Here is a 23551-nt window from a genome sequence, read left to right as displayed (position 1 = left end):
TTCTGGGACTACTACTCTTTGTGATTTCTGCATGATGAAGTAGTGGGTGGGTTAATAAGTTTGCTGATGACACAAAGATTGGGGGTGTTCTACACACTGCTCTACATACTATCCTTACACACCTGAAGAAGAAGGATGCTTATGTGAGAATGCTGTTCTTGGACTACAGTTTAGCATTCAGCACCATAATTCCATCCAGGCTCGACAAGAAGCTCAGAGATCTCGGCCTTCACCCTGCCTTGTGCAGCTGGATCCTGGACTTCCTGTCAGATCGCCAGCAGGTGGTAAGAGTGGGCTCCCTCACCTCCACCCCTCGGACTCTCAACACAGGAGCCCCTCTGGGCTGTGTACTGAGTCCCCTCCTATACTCCCTGTATACCCATGACTGTATTGCCACCCACAGCTCCAATCTGCTAATTAAATTTGCCAACGACACTACATTGATTGGCTTTGTCTCAAACAATAATGAGGTGGCCTACAGCAGAGTGGTCTACCACTCTGACACAGTGGTGTCAAGAAAACAATCTTCAATGTTGCAAAAACAAAGGAGCTGGTTGTGGATTACAGGAGGAATGGAGACAGGCTAGCCCCTATTGACATCAATGGTTCTGGGGTTGAGAGGGTAAACAGCTTCAAGTTCTTTGGCATCCACATCACTGAGGACCTCGCGTGGTCTGTACACACCAGCTGTGTGGTGAAAAAGGCACAACAGCGCCTCTTTCACCTCAGACGGTTGAGGAAGTTTGGTATGGGCCCCCAAATCCCAAGAACTTTCTACAAGGATGCAATTGAGAGCATCCTGATGGGCTGCATCACTGCCTGGTATGGGAACTGTACTTCCCTCAATCGCAGGACTCTGCAGAGAGTGGTGTGGACAGCCCAGCGCATCTATAGATGTGAACTTCCCACGATTCAGGACATTTACAGAGACAGGTGTGTAAAAAGGGCCTGTAGGATCATTGGGGACCCGAGTCACCCCAACCACAAACTGTTCCAGCTGCTACCATCCGGGAAACGGTACCACAGCATAAAAGCCAGGACCAACTGGCTCCGGGACAGCTTCTTCCACCAGGCCATCAGACTGATGAACTCACTCTGATTTGAGTGTACTCTATGTTACACTGACTGTTTTATTTTTATAAATTATTGCAAATTAATGTGCTCATTACACATTTTGACGGAGGTGTAATGTAAAGATTTTTACTCGTGTATGAGAAGGATGTAAGAAAATAAATTCAAGTCAGAGGTTACAGCAGGACATCAATAGAATGCAGAACTGGGCTGAGAAGTGGCAAATGTTCAGCCCAGATGTGTGAAGTGATTCATTTTGGTAGGTCAAATTTGAAGACAGAATATAGTATTAATGGTAAGACTCGTGGCAGTGTGGAGGATCAGCGAGATCTTGAGGTCCATGTCCATAGGACACTCAAAGCTGCTGTGCAGGTTGACAGTGTTGTTAGGAAGGCTCATGGTTTATTGGCCTTCATCAACCATGGGACTGAGTTCAAGAGCCTTGAGGTAATGTTAAAGGCTATATGAGACCTTGGTCAGACTCCACTTGGAGTACTGTGTTCAGTTCTGGTCACCTCACTACAGGAAGGATGTGGAAACTATAGAGAGAGTGTAGAGGAAATTTACAGGGATGTTGTCTGGATTGGAGGGTGTACCTTAACGAGAATAGGTTGAGTGAACTTGGCCTTTTCTCCTTGAAGCGACGGAGGATGAGAGGTGACCCGATAGAGGTGTATAAGATGATGAGAGGCATTGACCTTGTGGATAGCCAGAGACTTTTTCCCAGGGCTGAAATGGCTAACACGAGAGGGCATAGTTGCTTGAAAGTAGGTACAAGGGGGATGTCAGGGGTAAGTTTTTTACACAGAGAGTGGAATGGGCTGCCAGCAAAGGTGGTGGAGGCGGGTACAACAGGGTCTTTTAAGAGACTCTTAGATAGGTACATGGAGCTTAGAAAAATAGAGGGCCATGGGGTAGGGAAATTCTAGGCAGTTTCTAGAGTAGGTTACGTGGTCGGCACAACATTGTGGGCCGAAAGGCCTGTTTCTATGGATACTCTGTGGCCACCCCCCTCAGTAATCATTCTCTCATTTTGGATGCGGTTGAGGGGGATGACCTGACAGAGGACGACCACGGCGATCGGCATTGAGCCTGGTTCCGTGGAGCAGAAGGGAAAGAGGAAGATGAGGAATACAGTCGTCATGGGGTATTCCATAGTGAGGGGAACGGACGGGTGGTTCGGTCAGCCTGACGGAGATGGTGTGTTGCCTCCCAGGTGCCAGGGTACGGGTGTCTCAGATCGGGTGCAGAGTATTCTGAAGGGAGAGGGTGAACAGCCAGAAGTCTTAGTACACGTTGGTACCAATGACGTAGGTGGATAAAGGGAGGAGGTCTTGAAGAGAGAATTCAGGGAGTTGGGTAGGAAGCTGGAAAGCAGGAACTCTCAGGTAGTAACCTCGGGCTTGCTGCCTGCGCCACACACTAACAAGAGCAAGAATAGCACGATTGGGCGTATTAATGTGTGGCTGAGAGACTGGTGTAGGGGGCAGGACTTCAGATTCCTGGATCATTGTGGCCTCTTCTGGGGAGGTACAGAAAGGACAGGTTACACCTGAGCCCAAAGGGCTCCAATATCCTAGCAGGCAGGTTTAATAGAGCTGTTCGAAGGGTTTAAACTAATGTGGCAGGGGGATGGGAACTGGGGTGATAGGGTTGAGGAGGGGGGAAAACAGAAAAATAAATCGAAGATAGCGTGCAATAGAGATGATAGAAAGAACAGGCAAGAGATGAGGCTTAATCACAGCCAGTGGCATGAGTTACGGGGCAACAGAGGTGTGGTGCAGTTAGAACAGAAAGCAACAAACACTGGTCTGAGAGTGTTATATTTGAATGCACGCAGCATAAGGAATAAAATGAACAATCCTGAAATCCAGCCACGGATTGGCAAGTATGATGCTGTGACCATCTCTGAAACTTGGCTAAAGGATGGCTGCCATTGGGAGCTGAACGTCCAAGGAAATACGGTGTATCAGAGAGATAGGATAGTAGGTAGAGGGGCTGATGGGCCGCTGTGTATAAGAAATAATATTAAATCATTGGAAAGAGATGACATAGGATCAGAAGGTATAGAGTCTCTATGGGTTGAGTTGAGAAATGACAAAGGTAAAAGGACCCTAATGGCAGTTGTATACAGACCTCCAAACAGCAGCCGGGATGTGGATTACAAATCACAGCAGGAGATAGAAAAGGCATGTCAGAAGGGCAATGTCATGATAATTGTTGGGGATTTTAACATGAAAGTGAATTGGGAAAACCAGGTCAGTACTGGACCTCAGGAGAGAGAATTTGTAGAATGTCTAAGGGATGGCTTTTTAGAACAACCTGTTGTTGAGCCCACTAGGGGATCGGCTGTGCTGGATTGGGTGTTGTGCAATGAGCTTAAGGTTAAGGAACCCTTAGGGAACAGTGACGTGATCGAGTACACATTGAAATTTGAGAGGGAAAAACTAAAATCCAATGTGTCAGTATTTCAGTGGAATAGAGGAGATTACAATGGCACGAGAGGGGAACTGGCCGAAGTTGACTGGAAAGGGACGCGAGCAGCAATGGCTGGAGTTTCTGCGAAAAATGAGGGAAGTACAAGACAGATATACTGCAAATAAGAAGACATTTTCAAAGGGAAGAAGGACACTACCATGGCTGACAAGTGAAGTCAGAGCCAAAGTAAAAGCAAAAGAGAGGACATACAAGGAAGCCAGAACTAGTGGGAAGATAGAGGATTGGGAAGCTTTTAAAAACTTGCAGAAGGAAACTAAGAAGGTCATTAGGAAGGAAAAGATGAATTGTGAAAGGAAGCTTGCGACTAATATCAAAGTAACTAAAAGCTTTTTTAAGTATATAAAGGGTAAAAGGGATGAGGGTAGATACAGGACCAGTACAAAATGATGCTGGAGATATTGTAATGAGAGACGCAGAGATGGCAGAGGAACTGAATGTGTATTTTGCATCAGTCTTCACAGTGGAAGACACCTGTAGTATACCAGACATTCAAGAGTGTCACAGAAGTGAAGTTTGTGCAGTGAAAATTACGACTGAGAAGGTGCTCAGGAAGATTAATGGGCTGAGGGTGGATAAATCTCCTGGACCTGATGGAATGCACCCTCGGGTTCTGAAGGAAGTAGCTGGAGAGATTGCGGAGGCATTAACGATGATCTTTCAAGAATCGATAGATTTTGACATTGTACCGGATGACTGGAAAATTACAAATGTTACTCTGCTATTTAGGAAGGGTGGGAGGCAGCAGAAAGGAAACTATAGACCTGTTAGCCTGACGTCAGTGGTTGGGAAATCGTTGGAGTTGATTGTTAAGGATGAGATTACGGAGTACCTGGAGGCATATGACAAGATAGGCCAAAGGCAGACGTAGAATTACAGGGAAGTTACTAGCATGGGTGGAACATTGGCTGATCGGCAGGAAACAGGGAGTGGTAATAAAGGGATCCTATTCTAGCCTGCCGCTGGTTACCAGTGGAGTTCCATAGGGGTTGGTGTTGGGACTGCTGCTTTTTACGATGTATGTCAATGATTTGGGCTATAGGATTAATGGACTTGTGGCTAACTTTGCCGATGCTATAAAGATAGGTGGAGGAGCGGGTAGTGTTGAGGAAACAGAGCCTGCAGAGAGACTTCGATAGTTATGGGGAATGGGCAAAGAAGTGGCAAATTAAATACAATGTTGGAAAGTGTACGGTCATGCACTTTGGTGGAAGAAATAAACAGGCAGACTATTATTTAGATGGGGAGAGAATTCAAAATGCACAGATGCAAAGGGACTTGGGAGTCCTTGTGCAGGATACCCTAAAGGTTGACCTCCAGGTTGAGTCGGTGGTGAAGAAGGCGAATGCAATGTTGGCATTCATTTCTAGAGGTGTAGAATATAAGAGCAGGGATGTGATGTTGAGGCTCTATAAGGCACTCGTGAGACCACACTTGGAGTACTGTGTGCAGTTTTGGGCTCCTTACTTTAGAAAGGATATACTGACTTTGGAGAGGGTTCAGAGAAGATTCACAAGAATGATTCTAGGAATGAATGGGGTTATGGAAGGGGAGCGTCTGGCAGCTCTTGGGCTGTATTCCCTGGAGTTCAGGAGAATGAGGGGGGGAAATCTCATAGAAACATTCCGAATGCTAAAAGGCCTGGACAGATTAGATATGGCAAAGTTATTTCCCATGGTAGGGGATTATAGGACAAGTGGGCATGACTTCAGTATTGAAGGACGTCCATTTTGGAGCTGAAATGCGGAGAAATGACTTTAGTCAGGGGGTGGTAAATCTGTGGAATTTGTTGCCACAAGTGGCTGTGGAGGCCAAGTCTTTGGGTGTATTTAAGGCAGAGACAGATAGGTTCTTGATCAGCCAGGGCATCAGAGGGTATGGGGAGAAGGCAGGGGAGTGGGGATGACTGGAAGAATTGGATCAGCCCATGATTGAATGGCGGAGCAGACTCGATGGGCTGAATGGCCTACTCCTCTATCTTACCATCTTATGAGACTCCTGTGCACTCACTTTCGAGGAATCTATGATCAACTCTCTCAACATTATTCATTTATCTACCTAACTTTTTCCCACACTCACACAGTTCATCTTCTTCTGCACATTGGTTGTCTGTCTCTGCGTGTAGATTTTTAAAAATTGATTCCATGGTATTTCTTTGTGAATGCCTGCAGGAAGGTGAGTCTCGGGGTAGTACACGGCGATGTGTGTGTACTTTGATGACTTGTTCTGAACTGCGAAGCTCGAGTATCCCGTGAACTTCCGTCGTTCTGCAGCGAAACCCGGGCACGTAGGAGGGTCCCAGGCATGACAGATAGCTTCTTTCTCTTCGGTTCAGTGGTAGACTCTGGCTGGGATGCTGGGGGCTTACACTGTGGCCGTTGAACAGGGAATATCCACGCAGAGACCACCCCCGCCCCCCCCCACTCTGCCTGGGAGGGTTGGCATCTGAAATCTGTACTCGAGTAAACCACACTTGAATCTGACTGGGCCGACCGTGGCCACAGCGGGCGGCTGTGGTCAGGGCCTCGCGGAGGTGCACTGATCTCCATCCTTCGACGTGTGGGCTACGACTCTGGTCATTAGAACGCTCGGGGATTCAGTCCTGTTGACATTTTAGCAGTCAGGTTGAATGCAAGGATGTCCCCATGTTGTGCCTTTCGTTCCTTGCTCTTGAAGGGGATTTAAGAGAGTTTGTCTTTACTTGTCCAAAAAAAAAATCCAGTGAAATTTGCCATCTGTGTCAACCTGAGGATGTGCTGGAGGGCAGCCCGTGAGAGTCGCCATGCCAACGTCGAACATCCACCAGTGACCAACCCTGACACCGACGCCTTGGGAATTTCAAAGTTCAAAGTCAAATTTACTATCAGGGTACGTGCAGGTCACCACATACAACCCTGAGATTCTTTTTCCTGTGGGCATACGTATAGCAAATCTATAGAATAGTAACCGTAAAGGGGATCTGTAAACTCTGCAGATGCAGATATAAATAAATAATGAGCATGAAATAATAATGTAACAGAGGCCTCGAATGAGGCCTTTTCGTTCAAGAGCCTGATGCTTGAGGGGCAGTAGCCGTCCTCGAACCTGTGGGTATTGAGGCTCCTGTACCTTCTCCCCGATGGCAGCATTGAGAAGAGAGCGTGGCCTGGGTGGTGGGAGCCCCCGATGATGGATGCTGCTTTCCTGCAGGAATGGATGGGCTCAGTGTGCTGAATCCACCTGCCTTTTGTAGGATTCTCGGTGCCCCATACCAGGCCGTGCCAGCACGCTTCCCACCGCGCATCTCCAGAAGCTTGCCGAGGTTTTCGACGGACCTCCGCCGACTCCTGAGGAAGTAGAGGCGCTGCCGTGCTTTCTTCGCAGTTGTCTTTGTTGCCCAGGACAGGTCCCCTGAGATTGTGACACCCAGGAACTGGAAGGAATTTTGGGAGGAAACCCACACGGTCACAGGGCGAGAATGTACGAGCTCTTCCCAGGCAGCGACGGGAATTGAACCCGGGGTTGCTGCCACGGTGAAAGCGTCTGGCTGGCCACAACTCTACCGTGCCCCCTCAGTGTCTGGCGGACACTGACGGTGCTTTGCGGTACTGGTGTAGGAAGAGAAGCTCCTTGACTGGCCCCCTGCCCCTTTACCCAGCTGTTGCCCGGTCATTCAGTCAGGTCCGGTCCTGGATCCCCACGTAATCGGGAAGTGACCCTCCCCCCCCTCTTTCCCATTTCCCGTTCTGATCCCCCGCCCCCCTGCTAACCTCTGTTCCCTCTCCACCTTCCCTTTCTTCCACGGTCCACCTATCAGATTCCATATAACAATTACAGCACGGAAACAGGCCATCCCGGCCCTTCTAGTCCGTGCCGGACACTTACTCTCACCTAGTCCCACTGACCTGCACTCAGCCCATAACCCTCCATTCCTTTCCTGTCCATATACCTATCCAATTTTACTTTAAATGACAATATCGAACCTGCCTTTACCACTTCTACTGGAAGCTCGTTCCACACAGTTACCACTCTCTGAAATTCCCCCTCGTGTTACCCCTAAACTTTTGCCCCCTAACTCTCAACTCATGTCCTCTTGTTTGAATCTCCCCTACTCTCAATGGAAAAAGCCTATCCATGTCAACTCTATCTAGCCCCCTCATAATTTTAAATACCTCTACCAAGTCCCCCCTCAACCTTCTACGCTCCAAAGAATAAAGACCTAACTTGTTCAATCTTTCCCTGTAACTTAGGTGCTGAAACCCAGGTAACATTCTAGTAAATCTTCTCTGTACTCTCTCTATTTTGTTGACATCTTTCCTATAATTCGGTGACCAGAACATTCCTCCTTCTTTACCTCTTCCACCTATCGCCTGCCGGCTTCTTACCTCATCTGTGGAAATGAATGGGCAGCCGAGACTCTTCATCAGGACCGGAGAGGGGTTGGGGAAGACGCCAGCACAAAGAGGGAGGAGGAGGATAGCTGGAGGGTGATAGGTGAAGCCAGGTGGGTGGGGAAAAGGTAAAGGGCTGGAGGGGAAGGAATCTGATCGGAGAGGAGAGTGGACCGTGGGAGAAAGGGAAGGAGGAGGGACACCAGGGGGAGGTGATGGGTGGGAAAGATAAAGGGCTGGAGGGGAAGGAATCTGATCGGAGAGGAGAGTGGACTGTGGGAGAAAGGGAAGGAGGAGGGACACCAGGGGGAAGTGATGGGTGGGAAAGATAAAGGGCTAGAGAGAAAGGAATCTGACGGGGGAGGAGAGTGGACCGTGGGAGGAAGGGAAGGAGGAGGGGACCCAGGGGGAGGTGGCAGGCAGGTGAGAAGAGCTGAGAGGCCAGAGTGGAGAGTCGAAGAAGAGGGGAGAGGGAGGGAATTTTTTTTCTCTACCAGATTCTACTAATCCCCACGCCGGCCTTTTACCTCCCTGGGTCCCCTCTCCCTTCCCTTTCTGCCATGGTCCACTCTTCTCTCCTATCAGATTCCTTCCTCTCCAGCCCTTTATCTTTCCCACCTACCTGGCTTCACCTATCACTTTCTCTCCCCCCTGACCTTTTCTATTCTCACTTCCTCCCCCTTCCTTTCCAGTCCTGACAAAGGGTCTCGGCCCGAAAAGGCGACTGGTTCTTCCCATCCACAGGTGCCGACTGACCTGCTGAGTTTCTCCTGTGTGTGTGTGTGTTGCTCTGCATTTCCAGCATCCATAGGGTTTTCCGTGTTCTTCCTTCACCTGTCTACCCCCTCACCTGCCCTCATCTATCACCTGCCAGTTTGTGCTACCCTCCCCTCACCTTATTCCGGCTTCTTCCCTCCCCCCCCCCCCCCCCCCAGTCCCGACGAGGGGTCTTGGCTGGAAATGTTGACTCTTTATTTTCCTCCACGGATGCTGCCTGACCTGCTGAGTTTCTAGGACATAGAGGCTACAGGCGTGGATCCCCAGTATTTTTGGTTCATTTGAGTTTCTCTGAGTGGGGAAGACAGACAGACTTTATTGATCCCGAGGGAAATTGGGTTTCGCTACAGCCACACCAACCAAGAATAGTGAAGAAATATAGCGATATAAAGCCATAAATAATTAAATAATAATAAGTTAATCATGCCAAGTGGAAATAAGTCCAGGACCAGCCTATTGGCTCGGGGTGTCTGACACTCCAAGGGAGGAGTTGGAAAGTTTGATGGCCACAGGCAGGAATGACTTTCTATGACGCTCAGTGTTACATCTCGATGGAATGAGTCTCTGGCTGAATGTACTCCTGTGCCTAACCAGTACATTATGGAGTGGGTGGGAGTCATTGTCCAAGATGGCATGCAACTTGGACAGCATCCTCTTTTCAGACACCACCGTCAGAGAGTCCAGTTCCACCCCCACAACATCACTGGCCTTACGAATCTGTTTGTTGATTCTATTGGTGTCTGCCACCCTCAGCCTGCTGCCCCGGCACACAACAGCAAACATGATAGCACTGGCCACCACAGCCTCGTAGAACATCCTCCGCATCGTCCGGCAGATGGTAAAGGACCTCAGTCTCCTCAGGAAAAATGGAAAAGATAGAAGACCTTCATTTTTACATGGATGTATTCAACATGCCCATCATGTATAGAAATTTTCCCTTTTGTGGAAACAAATCTAATACAGGTTTCCCCCGCTATTCAAAGGTCGAGCGTTCCTAGGAAACCGTTCGTAAGCCAGAATGTCAGAAAGCGAAGAAGCAATTACCATTAATTTATATGGGGAAAATTTTTGAGCGTTCCCAGACCCAAAAATATAACCTACTGAATCATACCAAATAACACATAAAACCTAAAATAACAGTAACATATAGTAAAAGCAGGAATGATATGATAAATATACAGCCTATATAAAGTAGAAATATTGTATGTACGGTGTAGTTTCACTTATCAAACTCGGGAAGACAGCGAGTCAAAGTCAGTTTGGAAAAAAAAAAGATCGGCACTTACATGCATGTGCATGTACACGCCTACGCACATACACACATATGCAAACAACTGCCCGCACAAGGTTTCGTGGTCATTATCGTCTTTCTCGGGGTAAACACACGTATAAAGCGGGCGTCTTTTTTTCAAAAAAGCGAAAATCCTCTTTGGTTAGCGAAAACAGGTACTAACGTAGGTCTTTCGTAATGGCGAGCTGTCGTAAAGCGAACGTTCGCAAAACGGGGGACACCTGTATAGGGCAAGTTATTTTTGACTTGTATATACTGTACACTGGGGCCAGTTTATTAAACTACCTCCTGTACCTGATAAAGTGGCCACTGAGTGTATGTTCATGGTCTTCTGCTGCTGTAGCCCGTCCACTTCAAGGTTCCACGTGTTGTGTGTTCAGAGATGACCTTCTGCACACCGCTGTTGTCACGCGCGGTTATTTGAGTTACTGTCGCCTTCCTGTCAGCTTGAACCAGTCTGGCCGTTCTTCTCTGACCTCTCTCATTAACAAAGTGTTTTCACCCACAGAACATCCAGAAGTTTGTTTTTTAAGCTTTTCGCACCATTCTCTGTGAACTCCGGAGACTGTTGTGTGTGAAAATCTCAGGAAATCAGCAGTTTCTGAGATACTCAAACCACCCCATCTGGCACCAACAATCAATCCACGGTCAGAGTCACTGTGATCACTTTTCTTCCCCCATTCTGACCTTTGGTCAGAAACTCTTGACCATGTTGGCATGCTTTCGTGCGTTGAGTTGCTGCCACGTGATTGGCTGATTAGATATTTGCAACAACGAGCAGGCGTACCTAATAAAGTGGTCACTGAATGTAGATTATAATTCCCTTCTGACCTCTGTCCCCCAGAACTGCCACTGACTGGGTTTTTTGGGGGGGTTTTTTTTTTGGGTTTTGCTCTGTAAAGTCCAGAGACTGTTGTGCGTTGGGTAGTGTAGTGGTCAGCACAGCAGCCTGCAGTATCAGCGGCCCCAGTTCAATTCCTGCCGCTGTCTGTCAGGAGTTTGTACGTTCTCCCTGTAACTGCGTGGGTTTCCATCGGGTGCTCTGGTTTCCTCCCACAGTCCGAAGACGTACCTGTTGGTAGGTTAATTGATCACTGCAAATTGCCTCATGCTTAGGCTAGGGTTAAATTGGGGGATTGTTGGGCAGCGCGGCTCGAAGGGTCTGTTCCGCGCTGTACCTCAGTAAATAAATAATCCCAGGAGATCATTAGTTTCTGAGATACTCGAACCACCCCATCTGGCACCAACAATCATTCCACGGTCAAAGTCACTTGGGTCAGGTTTCTTCCCACCCCCCACCCCCATTCTGGTGTTTGGTCTGAAGAGCAACTGAACCTCTTGACCAAGTCTGCGCGCATTTTTTTTTTTGCATTGAGTTGCTGCCACGTGATTGGCCGGTAAGGTGTTTGCATTCGCGAGCGGGAATACCCAATAAAATGGCCTCCGAGTTCATTTCTGGCATCTTGTCTTGCAGCCTGACGGAAGTGAAGAATAAATCGGCGAGTGAGTTGAAGGCTGCGCAGGAGCGACTCCAGCTCATTCAGGTGAGGCAGCGAACGCCTGGCAGTCAGGTTGTGTGGACTTCCCGGCTGAGGGAAAGGGGAATTTGTGGGAGCCTCGCCTGAGGTTGCTGTTCAGACTTAGACACGATGTGGCGAGGGAACGGAGACTGGTTGTGCTTCTGCCTCTTCCACAGGGCACAACTTAAGTGTTAAGAACGAACTCCATCTGTCACCCCACGACAAAGCATCAAAACGTACGATGGCGACCACCGCAGTCCCAGGATTGTGTATGTGGTAGGGGCAGCCCCGCAATTGCCAGCGTGCTTCCAGTGCCAACGTTGCCTGCCCGTCCTCGTACGCTCACCGACTCATACAGCGAAAGATTACCTTCGTCATGTTACGTTCCCCAGTAACCGGGTGACTTATCAGCAAAGATAGATGGGTCTGCTGAAGCCTGATACTACTATTTTCAAACGTTTTTATTTATAAAGGGGCACAAACGCATGGTTAATACAAAACATTCAGATCATGTACGTCGTCACAACTCAATCTACAGCACAGGTATAGTAATAATCAATCAGAAATAAGCTCTATCGTTGTCTAGGGGTAATGTAGATATATATTGTTTACTGGATATTTCAAAGTCTTTGCGGTCACTGCAGTTCCACCAGCTGCCGTTGTTGTGGTGTCGCGTTGGTGCACTTTTGTTAGAAAGAGAGAGAGAGAATGAAACATTTACTCGACAGGTTTTCCAACCTGTAGGAGGTAGTCGGAAGGCTCGTTGGGGAATGGACTCTCATCTGTGGCTTCCCCTGTAGCTAGGCCGTTCTTCCGTGGTGAGGTCGCCAATCCCAGGCAAGGAAAAGACGCACACGAACCCCACCACCGGCTGTCGCTCTCAAAACGCTGTCGCAGGAATTCTCGCGTATCTTCTGGTGCGTCTGGCGCCCCGCCTCGGCAGCCCACCTTTTATCTGGACTGGCAGGGTTGTAGATGTCCATCAGGGTGGGGGGGGGGGGGGCGAGGCAATCCTTCCCCCATCACCCATCACACATTGCCCTGAGATTTTGCACGTAGGCCAGTTCCTTATCCCACAAAGGTGTCTCCCAAGACAATGGCTATGTCCGAGGCTTTTGTCTTGTTGAGCGACCAGCCCACTTTGCCCGAGGGCTTTACACGTGGTCTTCATGAGACAATAGTCAAAGAGTCGCTTTATTCTGCTTCCCGGGGGAACGTGGTCTTCAGCACGTCTCCCTCTCTCTCTTGGGTCATTTGACCCCCCCCCTTGACTAGGGCTCTTGCGAATCTCACAAAGGAGGGGGCTGGGGTCATAACAGTCACGTGTACCACGGAAAGTAGAGCAAAGTGCACCTTCCGTGTCGGCGACCAACACGGTCCGAGGATGTGCCGGGGGCAGCCCGCAAGTGCCACCGTGCTTCTGGCGCCAACGCGGCAAGCCCGCAACTTAACGCGGATTCTAACCGCGCGCCCTTGGAATGGGGGAGGGAACCGCAGCACAAGGCACAAACTCCTCACAGGAAGCTGGAAGGAAATTTATTAGGAGTATGTGTACGTCACCATTTTCTACCCATTTCCATAGCTTCGTAGGAAAGTGCAGCTCAGAAGCAGGCCCTTTGGCCCATCTAGCCCATGCCAATCTATTTAAACTGCCCCCTCCCATCTACCTGCACCCGGACCATTGCCCTCCATATTCCTACCATCCATGTACCCATCCAAACGTCTCCTCAATGTTGAAATCGATCTCGGGTGGGCCCACTTGTGCTGGCTGCTCATTCCACGCTCTCAAGGCCCCCTTGAGTGAAGAAGTTCCCCTTCAACTTCACACCTTTCACCCTTAACCCATGACCTCTGTAGTCCCACCCAACCTCAGTGGAAAAAGCCTGCCTGCATATACCCTATCTATACTCCTCATAATTTTATACACCTCTATCAGATCTCCTCTCGATCCTCTACGTTCCAAGGAATGAAGTCCTAATCTATTGATTTTTTTCCCCTTACAACCCGGATCCTCCAGACCCGGCAATATCCTAGTAAACTTTCTCTGTTCTCTTTCAACCACCTTTAATTCTTCCCTGTAGGTCGGTGACCAGAAACCGCACACAATACTCCAGATTGGTCCTCACCAACACAACATCCCATCTCCTGTGCTCAATACTTTGATTTATGAAGGCCAGTGTGCCAAAAGCTCTCTTAATGACCCTGCAGGCATTTACAGGAATATAAAGAAATACAGCAGAACTTATGAAAAGCCATAAATAACCAAGACGGGAAAATAACCAATGTGCAGTGGCAGGAATTGAACCTTGATTCACCGGCGCCGTGAAGCATTAGCCTTACTGCTACCGCGCGTCTGTTCTCCTGCAAGGTCTTTCTTCTGCATCCAGTTCCTTCCTGGAGGATCTAAGGAAAGTGGGCACTATGCCCCAGCAGTTCTCTGGAAGACGGGTAAGAGATGAGCATTTGCCCCTTGAGTGGCAAGCCCCTGAGCCCTGAAATATCCTTCTTGCACCTTCAAGGTGCTGTGTGAGACCGACCACTTGCGGTGAATCTGTGGAAGTCCGTCACCAGAGGCGGCAGCTTGTGGAGGCCAAGTCGCTGGGCGTATTTGAGGCAGAGGCCGACAGGCTCTTGATTGGTCAGGGCATGGAAGGGATATGGGGAGAAGGCAGGAGCTTGGGGCTGAGAGGGGAAATGGCTCAGCCGCAGTGAAATAGTGGAGCAGACTCGATGGGCCAAATGGCCGTCGCGGTCGTTTTTTGCCCAGCCGCTCCCTGTGCGGTCCGCCATCGTCAACAATCCTCCAGCAAAGAGGTGTGGGCGGTCCCGAGCCTGGCCGAGAAAGGAGGAGGGACGAGCTCATCCCGTGTTTGAAGACAGACCCGGGCCTCCGGGGGCCCCAGAGACCTCATTCCTGGGAGAGGAGGGATGGTCAGTGGGCGCGGCCTTGAAAGACTGGCCCAGGACAGGGGTCCTCGGGCGAGCTGCTGTCGCTGGCCTTAGCCCCGGATGGGCTGAAGAAGGGGAAGAAAGAGCTGTGGAGCACTTAAAGTCAGAGGAGGTTCACTGCTGTGTCTAGGCTCTCGAGCACGCGCTGCACTGTGCGAGCAGCAAGTGCTCGCTCTGAAAGCAGACCCATGGGCTCCACTCAGACCCGACGGACGCCCAAAGCCGGGGGGGGTAGGGAAGACACGATGGGCCAAATGGCCAGATTCTGCTCCAGTGGGTCTTGTAGCCACGGTGTGACAGCCAGCAGGACTGCCGTCTCTCGACTCCAGCTTGATCCTGACCTCGCTCGCTCGGGTAATGTAGGAGTGGAGTGTGCAGATTCTCCACCTGCATGCTGGGGGGGGTGGAATTCGGAGCTAGTATTCCTAACGTTGTCGTGTGTTGAGTTCAACGCTGACTGCCAACTCCTGCGACGCCGCTGGCGCCAGACTGTGTCGGTCTCTGCCGTTCCTTTGGGTTCATCGGACGCGTGGAGAGGGGGGGAGCCCGCAACACGGGCATCAGCGCGCCCTCCGTATCGTACTGGCCTGGCTTGCGTACCTAGACAACTGGGTCGCAACATCCGTAGTCGACCCTGACCGACGGAGGCCAACAGGTTTCTGTCTGCCACATCCTTGCCCGTTCACAGTGGCCCGTGTATTCATTAATAAAGAGATGTGGAGCACTTGGCTCTGTTCAAGGAAGGTAGATAGGGTTCTTGATCTTTGAGGGTCCATCAAATTGACGTCTCTTTCTGTACACACACCAAGATGTACTGTACTGTGTAAAAGTCTTAGGCGCACATAGAGCTGAGTGCGAGTGTGCAAATCCGACAGGAGCAAAGGATGTTGGGAATGGCGAGGGTGGAGCGCCGCGGGAGGGGTGTGGGACAGGTGGCAGAGAAGGAGTGACAGGGGTTGGGGGGGGTGGGGCAGACACACCCAGCCCTGAGACACCAGGCAAGGTCATCTGATTCCAAACAATCGGTTTATTGATCATTACAGAATCTCTCTGGTGCTTCCCTCTCCCTTCCCCTTTTCCCAACCATGATTCCCTTCTCCCTGTCCCCCCCTTCCCACTCTCAGTCCACAATAGAGACCCAGGTTTATCATCACTCATATATGTCATGAAATTTGGGGGGGGGGGTTTTGTGGCTACAGTAAAGAGCAATACATAAAATTACTAAAATTACTGCAGTACTATGCAAAAGCCTTGGGCTCCCTAGTTATATCTACGTGTGCCTGAGACTTATGCGCAGACTGTATAAACAGCAAGTGTTTTATGTAAAGACTGGCCTATTGTCTGTCCTCAAACCCGGTCTGCGTGCAAAGGTGGCGGAGCAGGTTCGATGGGCCAAATGGCCCGATTTTGCTGCTACACTTATAGACAGTGGTTTAGCCCCCATCTCAGCTCCATCAACCCAAGGTTGGACCCTGAGCTGGCGTACTGTCTGTGTGGAGTTTGCAAGTTCTCCTTGTGACTATGGGGTGCTTCCCCCCCCCCCCCCCCCAGGTTCCTCTGTTCGTCCAGTAGGATTCTTGCTGTCAAATCTTATTGGGACATTGGCTCCCTGAACACCTGAATATTGGCTCCCTCTGATCTACGTACCAGTAATGGTATTTTCCTAAACACCAGTGCCGCTTAGCAGCAAAGAGCTGAGGAACACTTGGCTCTGTTCGAGGAAGGTAAAGCGAGCTACAGTGGCCCCCTCTCCTTCCACGATGAGGCCACTCTCAGGGTGGAGAGGCAACCCCCTCATGTTCCGTCTAGGTAGCCTCCAACCTGATGGCATGAACGTCAATTTCTACTTCCCGGTTATTTTTGTTTTTCACCCCCCCACTCCCATCCTCTCCTCTTCCATTCCCCACTCGGGCCTCTTGCCTTTTCATCTCACCTGCCTAACACCTCCACCTGGTGCCCCTCCTCCTTCCCTTTCTCCCACGGTCCACTCTCCTCTCCAATCAGATCCCTTCCTCTCCAGCCCTTTACCTTTCCCACCCATCACCTCCCCCTGGTGCCCCTCCTCCTTCCCTTTCTCCCACGGTCCACCTCCTCTCCTATCAGATTCCTTCCTCTCCAGCCCTTTACCTTTCCCACCCGTCACCTCCCCCCAGTGCCCCTCCTCCTTCCCTTTCTCCCACGGTCCACCTCCTCTCCTATCAGATCCCTTCCTCTCCAGCCCTTTACCTTTCCCACCCATCACCTCCCCCTGGGTCTCCTCCTCCTTCCCTTTCTCCCATGGTCCACTCTCCTCTCCGATCAGATTCCTTCCTCTCCAGCCCTTTACCTTTCCCACCCATCACCTCCCAGCTACTCACTTCATCCCCCCTCCCACACATGGCTTACCCTGTCTCCCTCCCCTCACCCTCCTCCCCCTCGCCATCCCTCCCTTTTGCCCTCACCTCGCCCTGCTTTTTTAAAAAATATTATGCATTTTCCCCTTCTCCTCTAGTCCTGATGAAGTGTCTCGGCCCAATACATTGACTGTCTATTCACTTCCGTAGATGCTGCCCGACCTGCTGAGTTCCTCCAGCATTTTGTGTGTGTTTCCATTTGTTCCTTTAAAAAGTTCCCATTAACACAGTATGTCCTCTTTAGATAGATAGATAGATAGATAGATACTTTATTCATCCCCATGGGGAAATTCACCTTTTTTTCCAATGTCCCATACACTTGTTGTAGCAAAACTAATTACATACAATACTTAACTCAGTAAAAAAATATGATATGCATCTAAATCACTATCTCAAAAAGCATTAATAATAGCTTTTAAAAAGTTCTTAAGTCCTGGCGGTTGAATTGTAAAGCCTAATGGCATTGGGGAGTATTGACCTCTTCATCCTGTCTGAGGAGCATTGCATCGATAGTAACATGTCGCTGAAACTGCTTCTCTGTCTCTGGATGGTGCTATGTAGAGGATGTTCAGAGTTTTCTATAATTGACCGTAGCCTACTCAGCGCCCTTCGCTCAGCTACCAATGTTAAACTCTCCAGTACTTTGCCCACGACAGAGCCCGCCTTCCTTACCAGCTTATTAAGACGTGAGGCGTCCCTCTTCTTAATGCTTCCTCCCCAACACGGCACCACAAAGAAGAGGGCGCTCTCCACAACTGACCTATAGAACATCTTCAGCATCTCACTACAGACATTGAATGACGCCAACCTTCTAAGGAAGTACAGTCGACTCTGTGCCTTCCTGCACAAGGCATCTGTGTTGGCAGTCCAGTCTAGCTTCTCGTCTAACTGTACTCCCAGATATTTGTAGGTCTTAACCTGCTCCACACATTCTCCATTAATGATCACTGGCTCCATATGAGGCCTAGATCTCCTAAAGTTCACCACCATCTCCTTGGTCTTGGTGATATTGAGACGCAAGTAGTTTGAGTTGCACCATATCACAAAGTCCTGTATCAGTTTCCTATACTCCTCCTCCTGTCCATTCCTGACACACCCCACTATGGCCGTGTCATCAGCAAACTTCTGCACATGGCAGGACTCCGAGTTATATTGGAAGTCTGATGTGTACAGGGTGAACAGGACCTGAGAGAGTACGGTTCCCTGCGGCGCCCCTGTGCTGCTGACCACCGTGTCAGACCTACAGTCTCCCAACCGCACATACTGAGGACATCGTCAGTCTTCGTTTACCACCAGCTCTGCTGTGTATCTTTACTGTGAGTGCCTGCCAGACCCGTACAACTTTGATATTGACGCTGAGCTGTGTTGGGGTACGTCATCTGTGACGTGACCTGGGGTCCTCGGGTGCTTCACCATCAGACGCCCTCGCCCAGGCGACCCAGCCAGGGTTGGTCGGGCCCCGGCTTGTGTCCCAGCGGCATTGGTCCAGGGTCACACCCCTCGATCCACGGCCATCTGGAGGCTCTGTGACAACCCTGACAGCTTCTGTCTCTGCAGCCCCCGTAATGCCAAGGAGAGAGTAGGTTCTGCACAGCGAGCAGCCGGCAAAACCGCCACACCCCACCTCCATAGACTCACGTTGTGCCCTCCACCCCTGTCTCCGGCCCTGCACTAGCATTTGGCTTCTTGCGTTCAGAGCGCCTGAGTCTGATCTTCCCAAGGTACTGCCAGTCATAAGACTATAAGGCGATAAGATACAGGAGCACAAGTAGGCCATTCGGCCCATCGGGTCTGCTCCGCCATTCAATCGTGGGCTGATCCAATTCTTCCAGTCATCCCCGCTCCCCTGCTTTCACCCCAGACCCTTTGATGCCCTGGCTGATCAAGAACCTATCTATCTGTGCCTTAAATACACCCAAAGACTTGGCTCCACACCCGCCCGTGGCAACAAATTCCACAGATTTACCACCCTCTGACTAAAGTAATTTCTTCACGTCTCTGTTCAAAGTGGACGTCCTTCAATCCTGAAGTTGTGCCCTCTTGTCCTAGAATCCCCTACCATGGGAAATAACTTGGCCATATTTAATCTGTTCAGGCCTTTTAACATTCGGAATGTTTCTATGAGATTCCCCCCCCCCTCATTCTCCTGAACTCCAGGGAATAAAGCCCAAGAGCTGCCAGACGTTCCTCACACGGTAACCCTTTCACTCCTGGAATCATTCTCATGAATCTTCTCTGAACCCTCTCCAACGTCAGTATATCCATTCTAAAATAAGGAGCCCAAAACTGCTCACAATACTCCAAGTGTGGTCTCACGAGTGCCTTATAGAGCCTCAACATCACATCCCTGCTCCTATATTCTATATCTCTAGAAATGAATGCCCACATTGCATTTGCCTTCTTCACAACCAACTCAACCTGGAGGTCAACCTTTGCAAAGTCCCTTTGCATCTCTGCATTTTGAATTCTCTCCCCATCTAAATAATAGTCTGCCTGTTTATTTCTTCCACCAAAGTGCATGACCATACGCTTTCCAACATTGTATTTTGTTTCCCACTTCTTTGCCCATTCCCCTAAACTATCTAAGTGTCTCTATTTCCTCAACACTATCCACTCCTCCAGCTATCTTTGTATCATCTGCAAATTTAGCCACCAATCCATTAATCCCATAGTCCAGATCATTGCCACAACCACCTGCTTCGAGGTTTCTGACAGGAAGTCCCTGTCGGGCCTCGGGGATGATGGTGCGGTGAATTCGTACAGTTACTTTGGATGTTGATGGCTTTGTTTTGGTTCTGCGGAACAGCTGTGGCTTATTTCCGTCTCTGTTTACCTTGGCAGTTTGACTTTGAAACCAAAAGGAAGGAAAACGTGGCATTGAAGGAGGACCTGATGAAGTTGGCCGAGGTGCGGAGTGAGCAGCAGAATTGCCTGGCCGAGATTTCCCAACTGCGCCAAGCCCTCAGCAAGTCCGAGGAACTGAAGGCATCCAACGCCAGCGCTGTGAAGAAGGTACCTTCACCTGCACCCCGTCAGTCAACTAAACCAGCTCCCCGTATCCTCCCGTAATTCCTGCTTCCCCATCACCATCTCACTGGCCTGTGGAGAAGGTACCTTCGACTGCACCCCGTCAGTCAACTAAACCAGCTCCCCGTATCCTCCCGTAATTCCTGCTTCCCCATCACCATCTCACTGGCCTGTGGAGAAGGTACCTTCGACTGCACCCTGTCAGTCAACTAAACCAGCTCCCCGTATCCTCCCGTAATTCCTGCTTCCCCATCACCATCTCACTGGCCTGTGGAGAAGGTACCTTCGACTGCACCCCGTCAGTCAACTAAACCAGCTCCCCGTATCCTCCCGTAATTCCTGCTTCCCCATCACCATCTCACTGGCCTGTGGAGAAGGTACCTTCGACTGCACCCCGTCAGTCAACTAAACCAGCTCCCCGTATCCTCCCGTAATTCCTGCTTCCCCATCACCATCTCACTGGCCTGTGGAGAAGGTACCTTCGACTGCACCCCGTCAGTCAACTAAACCAGCTCCCCGTATCCTCCCGTAATTCCTGCTTCCCCATCACCATCTCACTGGCCTGTTGAGTTGCTCCAGCATTTTGTTTGTTTGTTTGTGTGTGTGTGTGTCTGTCTGTCTCACTCTCTCCCCCTCCTCCCCTCTCTCCCCCCTTCCTCCCCCCCCCCCCCCCCGGAAACATTAGCTCAGTTTGTCACACGTGCGTCGAAACGCGTTGTGTGTGTCAACGGCCAGCACGGTCCGAGGTCGCGCTGCGGGCAGCCCGCAAACGCGGCCACGACTCGCCGAACCCCGAAGTCCACGTGCTCGCGGGGATGAAAGTGTGAGCTCCTCACAGACAGCGGCCGGAATTGAACCCCGACCGCCGGGGCTAGGCAGGCGTGCCACCCTCTTAAAGGGAGACACGTGTGTGTGTGTGTGTGTGTGTGTGTACCAGGGGAAGCTAGGTCTCCGCCTGTCAGTAGCTTCCTTCCGATGGCTGGGGTAATTCCTAAATGTTGACAAACGAGGGAAGTTCTGCAGATGCCGGAAATGTGGGCAGTACACACACAAAATGCTGGAGGAAGTCAGCATCCGTGGGGAGAGAAAAGAGAAAAAATCAACAGCCCGAAACGTCTACTGTACTCTTTGCCACGGAGTAAGTTTTGCGTGAGTAAGTGTCGGTCGCCCGTTTTGCCCAGCAAGTCCTGCAGTTGGTCCGGTCCTGTCCTGAAGTAGCTTTCCCTCAGGTAGAGAGATCACTGGGAACTGATGCTGTTTGAATTAACTCCCTTTCTTTATCGAGGTCAGGGGATCTTATGTCCAGTTATGACCGTCTGGTCAAGGAATGTTTCACTCTTCGCTGGGCATAACTAGCTACCCTGCCTTGGCTTCCTCTGCCTTTTACTATGGATCTTTAAAATTCTCTTACTTGTTTTTAAATCTCTTCATGAGCTGGGACTAGAATACAGTACTGTGTAGAAGTCTTAGTCCGGAATAGAGACCCATATCCGAATCAGAATTAACTGTTTCTTGCAACTCTGTATGTGCCTGAGAGTGGGAAGAGGGGCAGGGAGAGGGAAATTGTGGTTGAGAAAAGGGAGAGCGGAGGGAGCGGGAAGCACCAGAGAGATTCTGTAATGATCAATAAACCGATTGTTTGGAATCAAATGACCTTGCCTTGTGTCTCAGGGCTGGGTGTATCTGCACCCCGACCCCTGGCACTCCTCCTCTGCCACCTGTCCCACACCCCTCCCGCGGCGCTCCACCCTCGCCATTCCCAACATACTTTGCTCCCGCCAGATTTACAAGCTCGCTCTCTGCTCCACGTTGACAAATACAGTACTGTGCAAACTTTTTAAACGTATGTTAAAAAGTTAAATAAGTAGGGCAAAAAAAGTAGTGAGGTAGTGTTCACGGATTCAATGTCCATTCAGACATCGGATGGCAGAGGGGAAGAAGCTGTTCCTGAATCGTTGAGTGTGTGTCTTCAGGCTCCTGTACCTCCTCCCTGATGGCAGAGGGGAAGAAGCTGTTCCTGAATCGTTGAGTGTGTGTCTTCAGGCTCCTGTACCTCCTCCCTGATGGCAGAGGGGAAGAAGCTGTTCCTGAATCATTGAGTGTGTGCCTTCAGGCTCCTGTACCTCCTCCCTGATGGCAGAGGGGAAGAAGCTGTTCCTGAATCGTTAAGTGTGTGTCTTCAGGCTCCTGTACCTCCTCCCTGATGGCGGAGGGGAAGAAGCTGTTCCTGAATCGTTAAGTGTTTGTCTTCAGGCTCCTGTACCTCCTCCCTGATGGCGGAGGGGAAGAAGCTGTTCCTGAATCGCTGAGTGTTTGTCTTCAGGCTCCTGTACCTCCTCCCTGATGGCGGAGGGGAAGAAGCTGTTCCTGAATCGCTGAGTGTTTGTCTTCAGGCTCCTGTACCTCCTCCCTGATGGCGGAGGGGAAGAAGCTGTTCCTGAATCGCTGAGTGTGTGTCTTCAGGCTCCTGTACCTCCTCCCTGATGGCGGAGGGGAAGAAGCTGTTCCTGAATCGCTGAGTGTGTGCCTTCAGGCTCCTGTACCTCCTCCCTGATAGCGGAGGGGAAGAAGCTGTTCCTGAATCGCTGAGTGTGTGCCTTCAGGCTCCTGTACCTCCTCCCTGATGGCGGAGGGGAAGAAGCTGTTCCTGAATCGTTGAGTGTTTGTCTTCAGGCTCCTGTACCTCCTCCCTGATGGCGGAGGGGAAGAAGCTGTTCCTGAATCGCTGAGTGTGTGTCTTCAGGCTCCTGTACCTCCTCCCTGATGGCGGAGGGGAAGAAGCTGTTCCTGAATCGTTGAGTGTGTGTCTTCAGGCTCCTGTACCTCCTCCCTGATGGCAGAGGGGAAGAAGCTGTTCCTGAATCGCTGAGTGTGTGTCTTCAGGCTCCTGTACCTCCTTCCCGATGACAGAGGGGAAGAAGCTGTTCCTGAATCGTTGAGTGTGTGCCTTCAGGCTCCTGTACCTCCTCCCTGATGTCAGAGGGGAAGAAGCTGTTCCTGAATCGTTGAGTGTGTGTCTTCAGGCTCCTGTACCCCCTCCCTGATGTCAGACGGGAAGAAGCTGTTTCTGAATCGTTGAGTGTGTGTCTTCAGGCTCCTGTACCCCCTCCCTGATGGTAGCAATGAGAAGAGGTCATGACCTGGGTGACGGTGGTCCGTAATGATGGATGCTACCTCCTTGGAGGCATTGCTCCTTGAAGATGTCCTGGATGCTAAGAGGCTTGTGCCCATGATTTTTACAAATTTGTGCAGCTTCTTTCGATCCTGTGCAGTAGTTTTTCTCCTCCCCCATTCAGGGGGTGACGCAGCCAATGAATAGCCCATCGAGTCCGAGCTGAGCTGGTCTTCTTCCTGGTCTCACCTTGTCTGAAATGTTGCAATTGAACCTGCAACTGGCAACTTGTTCCATGCTCTCACCTGCCTCTCAGTGAAGGCTCCTCTTAAATAATTCACCTTTCACCCTAAACCTATGACCTCCAGTTTACTCCTCAGTCAAGCTGAGGGGGAGAACTATCTTCCTTCACCATATTTATACCCCTCGTAACTTTGTATAGCTCCCCTAATTCTCCTGCGCTCCAGGTAATGACGTTCTAACCTCCCGATAGCTCAGGTCGTCAAGTCCCAGAATTCTCCTTGCAAATCCTCTCTGCAGTCTTT

At 50.3% G+C, this 23551-nt stretch overlaps 1 protein-coding gene across 2 annotated transcripts in view; it reads left to right on the top strand.

Moving 5' to 3' along the window:
- LOC140741517 (uncharacterized) overlaps window positions 1-23551 on the top strand; it is a 131477-nt gene that overhangs the window by 48366 nt on the left and 59560 nt on the right. For both annotated transcript variants that reach the window (XM_073071807.1, XM_073071808.1), the window contains 2 exons: window positions 11480-11549; window positions 19709-19879. In XM_073071807.1, the coding sequence (XP_072927908.1) occupies window positions 11480-11549; window positions 19709-19879 (241 nt within the window). The remainder of the gene's footprint in view (window positions 1-11479; window positions 11550-19708; window positions 19880-23551) is intronic.

The sequence above is a fragment of the Hemitrygon akajei genome, chromosome 18 (genome assembly GCF_048418815.1).
Source record: "Hemitrygon akajei chromosome 18, sHemAka1.3, whole genome shotgun sequence".
In the NCBI taxonomy this organism is placed as follows: Eukaryota; Metazoa; Chordata; class Chondrichthyes; order Myliobatiformes; family Dasyatidae; genus Hemitrygon; species Hemitrygon akajei.
This window is presented reverse-complemented; position numbering and strand designations above follow the sequence as displayed.